At 36.9% G+C, this 14,564-nt stretch overlaps 1 protein-coding gene across 1 annotated transcript in view; it reads right to left on the minus strand.

The window, feature by feature from the left end:
• LOC115421385 (polypeptide N-acetylgalactosaminyltransferase 18-like) overlaps nt 1-14,564 on the minus strand; it is a 364,676-nt gene that overhangs the window by 24,111 nt on the left and 326,001 nt on the right. Inside the window, exon 10 of the mRNA XM_030137268.1 lies at nt 188-352. Coding sequence (XP_029993128.1) covers nt 188-352 — 165 coding nt within the window. The remainder of the gene's footprint in view (nt 1-187; nt 353-14,564) is intronic.

Genomic DNA, 14,564 nt, shown 5'->3' on the forward strand with positions numbered 1-14,564 from the left:
AATAATCTACGACCGGAACTGCGTTCCGCAATCAAGTGTGAGGTATAACTTGTGTGTTGGAAATACCCCAAGCATAGCGGTGTTGCTAACCAAGGTGCGATTTGTTGGGAGTGGGGTGGGGGAGATCAACCCCCCCTCTGGTTTTTACATCCCTACTTCTGCTCAATGAATCTGGATTGAGTTGTACCTGAGTGAACGTCCAGGTGAGCTTCATGTGCTTGGTGGCTGCGTAGCTGCACTCCAGCAGCCTGGGTCTGCTGTTGACGTCCACGAGACACTTGTTGTCATCGTCGTCAATTGTCGGACTTAGGACTCCCAGGTGAAGCTGCTGAGAGCTGGTGTAGTACACATTCTACAGGAGGATGGACAGACAGACAGACAGAGAGATAAAGAACAGACGTTTGAGCTGACACTCAATAGCTGAGAAAATGTATTCCCTTCATTACTTCAAAAGATTCCTTGGTATTTTATTTTGCAAGCTGCATTAGATTATCCTGCTGTTTATATGACACGACTGAGGCCAGTTGAGTTTTGCTCCTTTATATGATTCATTACGGAAATTGTGAACACAGCAATTCAGTGAGTGTTGACCAAAATATTAAGAGCATCAGTCCAGTCAAAAACCAAAGAGTACAGAAAATTATTCACTGTGGGTGTGCTTTGCAGAGAGGGATGCAAATGAACTAAATACATAGTTGTCAGAAATAAATAAAACTGAGGTCTGAGTGTAGCGCAACAGATTCCTCCTCATTAATACATGATCATTAACCCATAAAGACCCAAACACCCACCATCGACCAAAACCATTTACTGATCTGAAATGTTTAATACCTGTTGATCCACTAATTCCATCAATCCATGTAAATAATTGGTGTAAAATACAGTTTGTCATCTTTTCATGTCATCAGATATGACCCATTTGGATGTTCAGAGGCTCCGTAATTACTGTGGAAACATCGTCATCTTCTACATCATTGATTCACCAGTAAAACCCATGGAATTGGATCAGTGACAGTGGATGGACACTTTTGAATACATGTGTAGTTAATGATATTTCTGCTGAAAAAGTCCCCTTTTGCAATTTTTTTCTGATTTGATATAATAACCATTGAATTTACTCTGAACTGTAATGGACATCTACATGACCAGGAAATTAAATATAGGAAAATACACAATTTGTACTGAAAAAAACTAAAATAAAGAGAACAATATTACAATAAATGGTGACAAATCACTTAAGAAAGGGTAAATATAGAGAAAAAAATCATTTGGGAACTGCCACAGAAGTATCACCCGGTCTTTATGAATTAAGCACCAAGTTCAAGACGTGTTAATATTTACATTCAACTGCCTTATTTACAATATTGAAAACATCTTTAGCCTCAACACAAAATATATTTCAAAAGGCAAAAAAGTCAAATGTATAATTTTAAGGTTTCTGCAAAGTTTTTCCACCACTGTACTTTTAGATTTTTTTCTAGACAGATTTTTTCCACTACTACTGTATTTAAAAAAAAAAAAAACCTTAAATATAATATATTCAGTCATTTTCCAAACGGTTTAGTCCTTCTGAGGGTCATGGTGGTGTTGGAGCAGATCCCAGCTGCCAACAGGTGAAGATACAGTATATTCTGGATGTGTCACCAGTTCAACACAGGACACACATATACAGATGAACAACCACTTTTTGGGCCAAAAATACTAGTTTATAGTTGGAGGAGACAGTAAACAATAAACTCTCAGAGACGTATTCCTGGGGGGGCGGGCACAAGGATAAAAAAAAACAAGAACAAATGTATCTTTGTACTTTGCTGTCTGACATTCTCTTACCCACCTTTGAAACTTACCTTAAAGCAGGAGTGTCAAACTCCTTTTAGTTCAGGGGCCACATTCAGCCTCATCTGATTTAAAGTGTGGGGTGGACCAGTACAATAATATATATAATTGGTTAAGAACTTATAAATAATGTCAACACCAAAATTTTCGCTGTTTTTGAGTGAAAAAATAAAATTCCATAAAAAAAATGTTTACGTCTGTGAACTGTACTTGAACACAACATGAACAAATATGAACCTGAAAATTCTTAACAAAAATAAGTGCAATTTTAACAGTATTATGCCTTAGTTTATCATTTATATGTGTGCATCACAACTTACAGATCACAATGGATCTAAAAACACAAAACATTTGGTAACAGGCAGAATATTGGTAAAATTCTGCATACGTCTCTTAAGACATTTCATATTGTTCATATTTGTTCACGTTAATCACATTTTTTGTAAAAGGATAGTCTGTAAATATAAACATTTTTGTGCAATTTTACTTTTTTTTTTTTTTTTACACTAAAACAAAGACAAAAATCAGCGTTTTTCATTATTTACAGGTTGTCATGATTTTATTTTACTGGTCTAACCCACTTCAGATTGAATTGACCAAAAATGATTTTCACATCCTTGATTGTTAATATTTCCATTATAATATTTGCATTTCACAAATGCATCAGAGGGGTCAGATTGAACCCTTTAACGGGCGGGTTTTGGCCCCCGGGCTGCATGTTTGACACCTGTACCTTAACCCTTTCATGCATAGTGGTCACTACAGTGGACAGTTATTCTACAGTTGTTCTCTTGTATATTCATGGGTTTTGTTGTTCTTTTCCTTGTTTTTTTTTTCTTTTTACACATATTTTTATTAAAGTTTTAAGACACTACATATCTTTTCTGACATGAATTGGTAACATTATGTAGATCTCTCCTGAGCATTAACCCCCAGAATCACAAGCCCTCCCCATAGTTTTCACATAATTTATCAGTAAATACATGTTTCTGTGCATCAAAAATTAAACGTGTGGTGTCCAGCTGAGTGGACATTTTTGCAACTTCATGAAAAATAGGTTCATAAGAATTGTTTTTTTTTTTTTTCATTATTGTTTTTTAATGTTTTTTTTTTTTTTTTTTAATTTTTAAAATTATTTTTATTTATTTATTTTTTTAAATATATTTTTCACAAGAAAATTTTCAGTCACATTGTTTTTTTCATGCCTAAAGAGTAATAAAAACACTCAGGAAAAAATTTTGATTAAGGTTGTCATAATTCGTGCATGAAAGGGTTAAAGTGTTGTTCAGATGTTTTAAATAATGATATTAAAAGTCAAAAATAATATCTTTATCCTTGATATCATCCATTATCATCACTGATAAACAGTCACCTAAATGATCCACTGATGTTTATGGTGTTGTTTCTGAAAACGCGCACGAGCTTGTTCATAATTATTAGCTACTAGCTTAACCGGGATGCTAATGAAATGCGGTGAAATTTGAAAAAAAAACAGGACGAATGTTGTTGTTCCTATTACAAGTGTGTGCTTATTGAACAGTTGGTGATAAATAACTTACTGTCTTTCACTCGTTGACGTTTTATTATCTTCGTTGGACTGGCGCTTGGCTGTGAAAGTAACTGACTTTCTAACAGTAGGAACACTTGACCTGCAGCTCGCGCTGTAAGTTGAAGATAAACGTGTGGACTGTACCACTGTGGGGAAGGGGGCGGGGGGGTCGTAATTTCCAAAACTAAAAAAAACAACATTGTTTCACTTTTATAATATATAGAACCACTTGAATTGTGCCTTCATTGGGGTTTGATAAATTATTAAAAATTATTTTCTTGTTTTTTGGGGGGAGGACAACCTTATTATTGGGGGAACATGTCCCCCCTGTCCCCCCTTGGGATTTCCGCCTATGGGGCCAATATTAGCACATTTTGACATCAATGCCTAGCCAGTATATTGCCCTTATTCAGTTAGTGAAGAAAAGCTTGTCGACCATAACAACCCCCAGATTGCCCAAAATTAAAATCGGGTGTGTAGATTTTTTGAATAACAAATGTAATAATAAATTTATTAGAGAACACCTTGTTGACTCCATATACCCTGGAAAAACTAGGAGCACACTCTTCCTCCAAAATTACAGCAAATCTGATAGATCAATGATAAGAACAAAAATTTTTAAAATTTCCACTTCCTCCAAAATATAAGGAGATACATTTCAAAACTATTAATAACATATATCCATCAAATGAATTCATTAAAAAAAGATTCAAATTTGAAGTAGAAAATTGTCAAATGTGTGATAAAAATGTGGAAACGACAGAACATCTATTTTATGCTTGTGAAATTGTCCAAAATATATGGAGATGTGTTCGTGATTTGCTGTCCTCTAGTTCTATGGAAATGGACTTCCTCTCTTATAATGACATTCAGACGGGTGTAATCCTCAAAAATAAAAAAAAATGAGGTTTTGATGAATAATATAATTATAGTAACAAAATATTACATACATAAATGCAGATGTGCTAAAACTTCCCCCTGATGGTCTGCACTTAAAACGAACTCCTTTTGTTTAAAAAGTGTTTGAAAATAATTGATAATGCCCAAGCTAAGAAACTGTACACACTAACAGAAAGTCTTCAACTGTGATGAACCCCTTGTACCCTTTTTTTTTTTTTTTTAAATCTACTTATCTTTTATTTGCATAGTCTTAGTTATTTTATTTTTACCTTATGCATTCAGATATTTTCTGACTCATGTAACATGTTGGAGGTGTGATTCTCTTTTGTTATATTTGCACATATGGACAGAAATGAGTATGTCACTTTTTTTTTTATTGTATTTGTATTTGTACTTGTTTGCAATTAAAAAAAAAAAAAAAAAAAAAAAAAAAAAGCCTAGCCAGTATATTGCTACATTCTTCAGTATCAGAGAATCCATACAAAGTGAATGAGGACCAGATGAATATTGTGAAAACAGTTATATATAGAGTTATATGTGTTTTGGAAACTAATGTCTATTAGAATTTAAGATACATCAAATTTAAGCTGTGTCTATCCTTTTTTGTTTTTTTTAATATAAATATTCTTCACTTTTGTTATATAGCATCAGATATAAAATATTCTCTTCTCTTCTTTCTTTTATAAACACCTTTCCATTTTCATAATAATGCAGAGTTGTGAATGCCAAGGTGCAGCCTATATCTGGAGGTTTAGGTCATTATCAGCAGGGAGCAAGAATAACTAGGTTATTTTTTGAATGTTTTAATCTTGAATGTTGTTTATTTTTCCAGCTCACCTGTAAAATTCTCTAAACAGCATTTTCATTTTTCATGTTGTGAGGAAAAAACAGGCCACCTGTAACTGGTGTAATTAAGAATAAATACTGAAGAGAACAGGAAAAAGAAGGTGGAAATGGTCTGTGGCAAAAGATGAAGGGATAAAAAGACAGGTCAGGCATCATAGCAGCACCAGAAAAAAAAAAGAAAAAAAGAGGTAGATCCAGGCTAAATATGAGCCTGGAAATTTTTTGCATACCTGAAAAAAAAAAACAGCACAAAACAAAACAAGGATATGGTAATGAATGCAAATGTTGGCCCAGTTTTGAAGCCTGGAGAATGTCTAGTGAGGTGAATCAAATACACCTTAAGTAATTTAAAAATCAAAACCCTAAAGTGAGACATGCGTTTCCTCGAGTCTGACAGTAGAGCAAAAGATGAGACAAAGAATCACAGGCAGCCTGATGTGAGGAGCAAACGAGACAGATCGAGAGCGACACAGAAACTAAACAAGCAAAAAAAAAAAGGGCCAGGATCAAGGAAACGCCGCGGCACGAAACAAGCGGCAACAAAAGCAGTATGTGCGTTTCTGCAGTAGAGCAGGTACCTGATGAGAATGGTGACCACCTTACAGACTGTGGTGTAGTCCAGGGTACACGCCGGTATACAGAGTATACCTACTTATTTCTACGTCAGCATTGTGTATATGTTTCCTGTTGCCTGCCTGTAGGACGAATCAAATACAGGGTAGTGTGCAATATAGGGCAATGGTGGCATGGAATACACTGCCACAATTTTTAATTTCAGAAACTTAAGCAGTTAGTTTTTCTAAAAGGTTGAGAATTTTCATATTTACCCAAGAATAACTGTCTGAGCTATTGCACATCCTGTAATGACATCATCTAGACGGTTTGTTTTTTTGTTTGTTGTGGAGCTGTTCTTATTGTATGTTTTTATTTTTTGTTTCTGTTTTTTGGTTTATTTATTCTTTTTTCTGTTGTTGTTAGTTTTATCATTGTTATTGTAATTGTTTTGTATTGTGTGCTGTTGTTGATTTTTGTTTTTTGTGTTGTTGTGCGGAGTGTATGTACATCCTGTTTGTTGAGTGAGTTGTGGGAAATTGTGGTGCTTTGTTTTTATGTTGTTAATGATCCCAGGAAGAGTAGCTGCTGTGGTGTGCAGCAGCTAATGGGGATCAAACTAATAAACTAAACTAAACTAAACTAAACTAAACTAAACCCACTTCTAAACCCCCCTGATGCATACCATTCAGTAGTATCTGAGTCAAATTGCCCATTTTTCCCCTAGGATGGTGAAGCCATGACCCGCCCTACTCTGCCTCTAATTGGCTAGTACTCGCTGCCTTCACTGATGAGATTGGTTACCTTTAGGCATGAGGACTGATGAGCCAATCAGAGGCAGAGTAGGGTGGGTCATGCCGAGGAAAATATCACTAACTAGCGCCGGCCACCTGTGTAACCTGACTGGACATCTCAGGTGCCAGTTCCACCCCAGTTGATTGACAGGCCACTGAGCGTCTCATTGAAAGGTGCGTGATTATTGCAAATGCAAAAGAGAAAGGCAGAATAAACGTCTTTCAAGTAAGTGACAGGTATCGAGAGAACCTACTTTCATGGAATACATAATTATGAGGTAAGTTTTAAGGTGATTTCAGAATGAGTCACTGTTTTAAACTACTGGTCATATGACTGCACATTTAGAGGAGAAGAGATTTTGTCACCAGTAGTTTAACTGTGCGAGTAGGCTAACCCTTACGAAAGGCTAACGGTATCTTATGTTTGCCTCATGTTGAATCCATTTACATACATGCAGCTGCTTGTGTGACCAGTAAAACCTACAAACTGCTCCTGATCGAGTCATGATAATTTTATAATAGTGAGCAAATACTACTGATGGATTTTTGGGTAAACTAAATCAAGTAGTCTGACATGTCACTGTTTCTAAAACAGGGTGTTTTTCTGGACTACTTAAAAAAAAGGCAAAATTTGAGAGTATACCTACTTCTCCAGGGACCACTACACCACTGTATACAGAGAACGCAGATTACCACATGGATAACTATGGTGGCAGACAAGGGCCAAACACATTGCAATGGCCCAATGTGTCTCAGTTAGAGAAAACAGCTGCAAGTACAGAAATGATACAAATTCACAAACACAAGTCTAAACAAGGTACAAAAAGAGGAACGTGGTGCAAGTGAAAAAATGCGCTGCAAGACAAAAAAACACATACATAATCATCAAATGATCTGCAAATAGAGAAATAATGCAAACCAAGAAAACATCTGCAAACGAAAAAAGCTGCATAACCAGTCACTACCACGGAAGTGCTCCAAACCTGCAGGGGGCGCTGTCACCAGAACAGCTCAATGCAGAGACACACAGGATGGAGAACAGCTGACTGACAGGGTTTCAAACTACAGTGGAACAAGTGGAAGTTACGGCGTAGCATGGTAATGTGACTTTTATTTGATTCTATTTTACAGTAGTCTGTTGTCTATAAATGCTGCCCCCTACAGGTGTGGAGCACTTCTGTTGTAGTGACTGGTTATGCATCGTTTTTTGTTTGCAGATGTTTTCTTGGTTTGCATCGTTTCTTTATTAGCAGAGCATTTGATGATTATGCATTTGTTTTTGTTTCTTGCAATGCTTTTTTTCATTTGCACCACGTTCCTCTTTTTGTACCTCATTTAGACTTGTGTTTGAGTTTGTGAATTTGCATCGTTTGTGTACTTGCAGCTGTTTTCCCTAACAGAGACGTATTGGGCTGTTGCAGTGTGTTTGACCCTCGTCGCCCACCGTAGATGCCATTACCAATCTGTGAAACCAGCCAGACCTTCAAAGCTTCTATTAAGAAAACATTCCAGCACCTCCGGCTATGCTATGCATATTTGTGCATATTGGAATGAATGACTTGTTGTGAATGCTTCCTGCCTCTTTGTGTTCGTGCATGAGGACTAATAAAAGCGATTTAACTTGGATCTGTCAATAGATTGATGCTCAGCTCCCAAAAGAAGGCTTAACGCTATCTCCTCTCCTGTCGTGGCATCTTAACAGCCGCTAATAGAAGGATTAGTACAGCACTGTGTTCAAAAGATAGCAATCTCTGCTGACAGATGTACACATTAACAAGCGTGGACAGTAAAAAGCCTCTGAGCTCGGCTGATTTTCTGGTATTTAATGGATACCTTTAGCAGATGACATTTCTGATATTGAGCTAAACCTTTCAAGCCGTACAATTAAAAAAAAATAGTTTGGTGATTCAGTCTATCTTTAATGTTGTTTTTTAACACATGGCACTCCCCATCAGTCACAAAAGAGGCAACCATATTGAGAGTGAAGTATAGTGGCTTTTTACTAAGCACTTAGGATGTGATTCAACACTGCTCTGTCTCAGCACTTTGCTATTTTGAGTGTATACTTGCATTCCCATTGCCAATTATGCCATAATGCTCTGTAAGTGCCCAGATACACTCAGTCAGAAAGTGGAGCGTGGAATGTTACTTCTCACATTCAAACTTCTGCACATTTACAAATGGAAAGTGTACACTGTGTGTCAAAAGCTGTCATAAATCCACTTTGTCTCTTGGCATTTTAGTTAAATTTATCCAGTTTTGTTGCAACAAAATCAAGGCACTGAGTTAAAACTTTAATATGGGAGATTTGTGCATACATTTACAGTCGTGGAAAAAATTATTAGACCACCCCTTGTTTTCTTCAATTTCTTGTTCATTTTAATGCCTGGTACAACTAAAGGTACATTTGTTTGGACAAATATAATGATAACAACAAAATAGCTCCCAAGAGTTTAATTTCAGAGCTGATATCTATCCATTTTCCATGTTTTCTTAATAATAACCAAAATCACTTCAGTTCTTACCCCAGTATCTATGGCATTGTACTGACAAAAACAGTGCTTTTAGGCATTCCATGTTTTCTTTTCTGTCTGTTGTAGTCACATGATACACACAGGAGTTAGTACTTGATTGCATAACCATTGTTTTTAATGACTTTTGATGGTCTAATAATTTTTTCCGCGACTGTATGATGCATCGTGTATACATTTATACAACACAATGAATACAGCCGTTTCATTGCTAATAGAACAATGATGACAAATGTCAAGACATGATTTTATATTGCTTTAAATGTCACTACGATAAGTGCCTACATTGTCATCTAAAACACAAATGTTTCAGGGTGTTTTTCATTCAACATTCATTTTTAATCACAAAAATTGTTTTTAGTCTGTTTTAGTCACGTGACACACACAGGAGTTAGTATTTGATTGCATAACCATTGTTTTTGGTGCCTTTTGATGGTCTAATAATTTTTTCCGCAACTGTAGCTGCACACTCTGGCAGCTGTAGATGAAAACTTTGGATGCTAGGCTGTTACCAAAGATACAGGCAACAAAAATTAAATTAAGCATCATCAAAAAAGGATGGAAAACAGACTTCAACACAAACTTCACACCAATATGTGCAACATCCTAAAAATTTCCTTAGAAAGAATCTTAAAATATTGAGTTTTTATTTAATATATTTTTTAAAAACAAAAATTCAAGTACCCCCTGGGCTTCTTCCAAATAGCCCTGGGGGTATGCATACCCCACTTTGGGAACCCCTGACTTGTAAAATTGAGGTAGGACAATATAAGCTCGACTTCTTCCTACTCCATTTTGGACATTAAGTGTTGTTGAGGAGCCACACTGAGGGAGCTTAACATTAAGTTCTACTTTTTTTTTTTTTTTTTTTGGCTGGCTTATTGCAGTGTTTTTCAACCTTGGGGTCACCTGGAATTCAAATGGGGTTGCCTGAAATTTCTAATTTTGATTTAAAAAAACCCCAACAAAACACACAAAAAAAAATTACTAATAAAAAATATATGGTGAGTTGATAGAGACAATCCCAATCCATAAAAGACATTACAAACTGTGAAGCTGAAACTGAAGCACTGTGGTTCTGTTCATCTGTCAAATGTTCATTGTGGTCGGTTTCAGATGCTGCAGCTCTTTCAGAATTCATAGTTTGAGTTATTGTTTGTTCAGTTTCAATTGTCAGCCTTGTAAATCCAAGATGGACTGACTGTACATATCCTGACCAAGGAAAATAAAATTCTCACTTTGTGCAGTAATCTACACCTGGCTTTTCTGTCTCCGTCCATAATAATAATCATTATATAGACTAAATGTCATCTAAAATTAGCATTTATTTGCAACATAGTATAGCAAACTATTACATGATCAAAAACAAATTAATTTTTAGCAAAAAAATGACTCAGTTTTGAATGTCTGGGGTTGCTAGAAATTTGTGATGTTAAAATGGGTTCACGATCCAAAAAAGGCTGGGAACAACTGGATTATTGCCTTCGATACTCTGGAATGTTCTGTTTAAATTTGTGGTTTCTCTTTGCCTTTTGTTCACTTTTGTATTTTGTTTCAACTTATGTTCAAAATAAACTTCAAAGTTCAAACACTTGTATTTTCAACTTAGATAGGAAATTGAAATCACAATTGCCGCTGACATATTTTAGTTTTCAGTGCTGAAGATAATATTTTCACCTAAACCCCACACAGCTGACCCTCCAGTGACCCAGACTTGCAACAGGTCCACTTACCCACTACCTGGACGCCTCTGTCCATTGAGAATATGGCTGTGTGCTCCTGGTGAGCTTATTACTGACAGCGAAGGATGTTGTTGGACAGGCTAATCACTGGTGTTTCCCTCAGCCATCTGCTGTGGTGGCAGGAAGACAACACAAACACACACACTTCGCTCACAGCTGCTGCATAGTTGTCTCTGCACATAATGAAGAGGTTCATCCAAACGAGTGGAGCAGAAAGAGGTAGAGGAGGAGAGCAGACAATGAGGTTAACTCCACAAGCACTGGTATTTATAGATGGTGATAACAAAGTGACGCCAAAAGGAAAAAAAAAAAAGTTTCTACCACTATGCAGCTCACACACACACACACACACACACACACACACACACACACACACACACACACACACACACACACACACACACACACACACACACACAGAGCACTCATTACAATATCTCACACTGATCAGATTGGTCCCAGTTTTAATAGGCTTACAGACACAGTCATTTTGAAAATGGATTACTTCAGTGTAACGACAGCCTTTATGATATCTCTATTTTTTAACCGCTGCCTTTTAATGAAGCGCAAAATTAAGCGACAGGCTCCTCTGTATCGTCCTGCTCGGTATGCCGTTCACTCTTTGCTTTGATGAAGGTAAAAACCAGTTTGAAACACACACCTTGGACTGAGGACCAGTAAAAAGCACGGTAACATACGGCTCTAAATGTTTTCTCTTTCTCGTTAATGAACACAGGGTCAAACGCACATATGTTTTCACAGATCAATTTTGTCACAGGTTAGGAAGTCCAGTAATTGGTTTCCTCTGACAAACACCCACTATTTGTCAAAAGTTTTTAGAGTCTGGTGATTAAGTTTGGATTTTTCTTGCATAAAGCTAACTCCCTAGAGAGCCGAGTCTATTTTAAATCATTAATACACTACTAACTACCTCGCAAATCGATAAAAACAGAGTAAAGTCACTGTTGGAGAAAAGCCGATCTCTTTCCCCCAAGAGGCACAGCTGTGTTTCAAAGTTTAATCTTTGATTAAACTTGTTCTGCTTTTTGGTTTCTCTTTATCAAGGCTGTTATTTTTTTTTTCCTTTCACCCTGAGCTGCTTACAAACATCGACCTCTGCCACAAGATTTCCTGCTCCTTGTTCTTTTCTGCCTGGACCTACTTACAAGTTCAATAGCCTGGTAATTTATTTATTTATTTTTTTGTACTCTGCACACACCCACGTACCCATCCACCCCCACACACACCCACACAACAGACCACCACTAGTGTGTGCACTGGAGGCCAGTTGTCGAGACCAAAATCAAGACTAGATCAAGGCTTTGAAGACTTGGCAACAAGACCATTATGGAACCAGCTTTTTCCAAACAGTGCCATAATATTAGGATTAAATGGGTGTAGTAAAACCAGCTAATTTTACTCTGAAATAAGGATCATCTTTACAGTGGTGAAAATTATTTTTAGAGTCTAACATGCAGAGTAAGACCTTGGTGTGTAATGTTTATGTTAGAGTTCCTACATAACTAGTCTCACAAAGCCAAACCCATCCAACAGTCCCTTCTCCTGCTACTTCAGAACAGATTTGGGGTGCGAATTGTCAAAAAAAACAGAGGGGGGGGCAGCAGTTATATACATGGGGGTGCGGTCCATAGCTAACATAACTAGCGCTGGCATGAGACGAAAGTGAGACTTTACATACTTTCAATGTCCGACTCCTGGTTCTATTCCTCTATTATACAGCTGATCTTACACGAAATTTTCACAACGTGTAACCTGTATCCACTGGACCTCCTCCACTGCTCTATAGCCCCCCCACAAATGCTGGGCCCCTTGAATTTGTCACGTTAACCCCGTCTATACGGCACCCCAGTGCTTGGGGACGTTTGGGAATTCTGAGACTGCCGACAGTTCGGTTCAGGTCAACGTTAGCGCCAGTAATGGAGGATATACAGGTGGAAGAAAACTGTCACCATCTGCTTGTTATTTCAGTCGGTTGGTTGCAACCCCCCCCGAAGGATGAAATTCATTGAGCAGAAGTAGGGATGTAAAAAACAGAGGGAGGGTTGATCCCCCCCAACAAATCGCACCCTGCCTATAGGTATCTATAAAGTCACCTTGAACCTGGATCTATCCTTCATCTCTGGCTTGTTTGGCTACATTGTTCTTCTTTAAATGAGTCACTCTTGTCTTTGGTGGCATGAAGTACAGGTTTCAGCACCAGTGAGTTTGTAAAATGGTGTCAACAGAATATATTCAGTGTTGATATGCTATAAGGTAGAGTTTAAAAAAACAAACAAAAACAAAATCTAAATATACTGAGTATGCCTATGCTAATTTTCATCTTGCAGTTGCAGTTCACAGGTTTAAGATAAGATAAGATAAGGTATGATAAGATAAGATAAATAGATAGAAATTTCAAGTTGTTGATGGTTGGTCATGTTCACATTTTTTGAAAGGGTAGTCTGTAAAAGTAAATATTTTCAAAATGTAGCTAATAATACCTTTTTTGCACAAAAGCTAAGATAAAAATTTGTATTTGTCATTATTTCTAGGTTATGTTATTATTTTACTGGTCTGACCCACTTAAGATCATACTGGGCTGAATGTGGAACCTGAACTAAAATGATTTCGCCACCCTTAACTGTAATTTTTGTATTTCCATGGGCCGGAGTTGGCCCTTTTGGCCTGGGGACCATATGTTTGACACCCCTTAGTTTAAGATAAGATACGATAAGATTTTATATTATATTCCACTGTGAGGAAATTTCACAGTTAGCAGCAGCAGTATACAGGAAGTCCCAAAAAAACTGACATCATTTGAGATGACCATATAGGAGTGATTACATGGTCAGGAGAAATGCCACTTAATAAGATTGATTTTGGACATAAAATATTTTATTCTACAAATTTCAAACAAAAAATTTTGGGGGATGGTAATTTTATAATTTTCCAAAGTTATTGCAAATGTTCAATGTGTAATAAGAGAATAAGAAGAGAATCACTGAGGCTCTGGAGAATGTTACACATGACATGCTGCAGCGAGTGTGGCAGGAACTCCACTACCGACTTGATGTGTGCCACGTCACAAGCGGCACACACATTGACGCGGAAGTTATGTAGTACATTCGAGTAATAATATTAATGAATACATGCAGACATTGTGCTGATATTCCCTCAATTGGTCTTCACATAAAAATTGATTTCAAGACAAGAGTGAGATGTTTGCTTGTATCCTTTGCATTAAATGTACAGCCTCTAATGTTTAAACATCAGCATGACAAGACTTAACCTTACACCCAATTTCCAACATAGCCTCAAGATGAAACAAGAGTCAAGTCAATCCTCACTGACAAAGTCAAATTGATAGACTCACACATACTTACACACACATACACACAAATACCACTCTGGTAAATAGCCTCAAAGGTCTAATTTTCAGACTTTATTGATCCAGCCACAAACCAATCTTCCTAGAAAAGCTACACCGATTTTGAGGCACAGTTCAGATTTCTATTACCTGCTTAATTTCCACACCAATTTCTCACTATTTTGTTGAGTAAATATTGTCATCAACCCCAACGCACTGCTCTGAAATTAGCCTTACATTCACTGCTGCAATAAATTTGAGAAATTTCTGAAACACGATGTGGAGATTGCTGGAAAAACAATCAAGGAAAATAAATGGGAAAGATTTCATGATAACATATCCATTGTCAGGATTGAGAAATAACAGTATTTGGTGAAAAACAACTTAATCCACCCAAGATAGTTGTTTTTCCTCTGTCGTGGACTGAATGATAAAAAAACAATGTGT

Source organism: Sphaeramia orbicularis, chromosome 6 (genome assembly GCF_902148855.1).
Source record: "Sphaeramia orbicularis chromosome 6, fSphaOr1.1, whole genome shotgun sequence".
Classification (NCBI taxonomy): Eukaryota; Metazoa; Chordata; class Actinopteri; order Kurtiformes; family Apogonidae; genus Sphaeramia; species Sphaeramia orbicularis.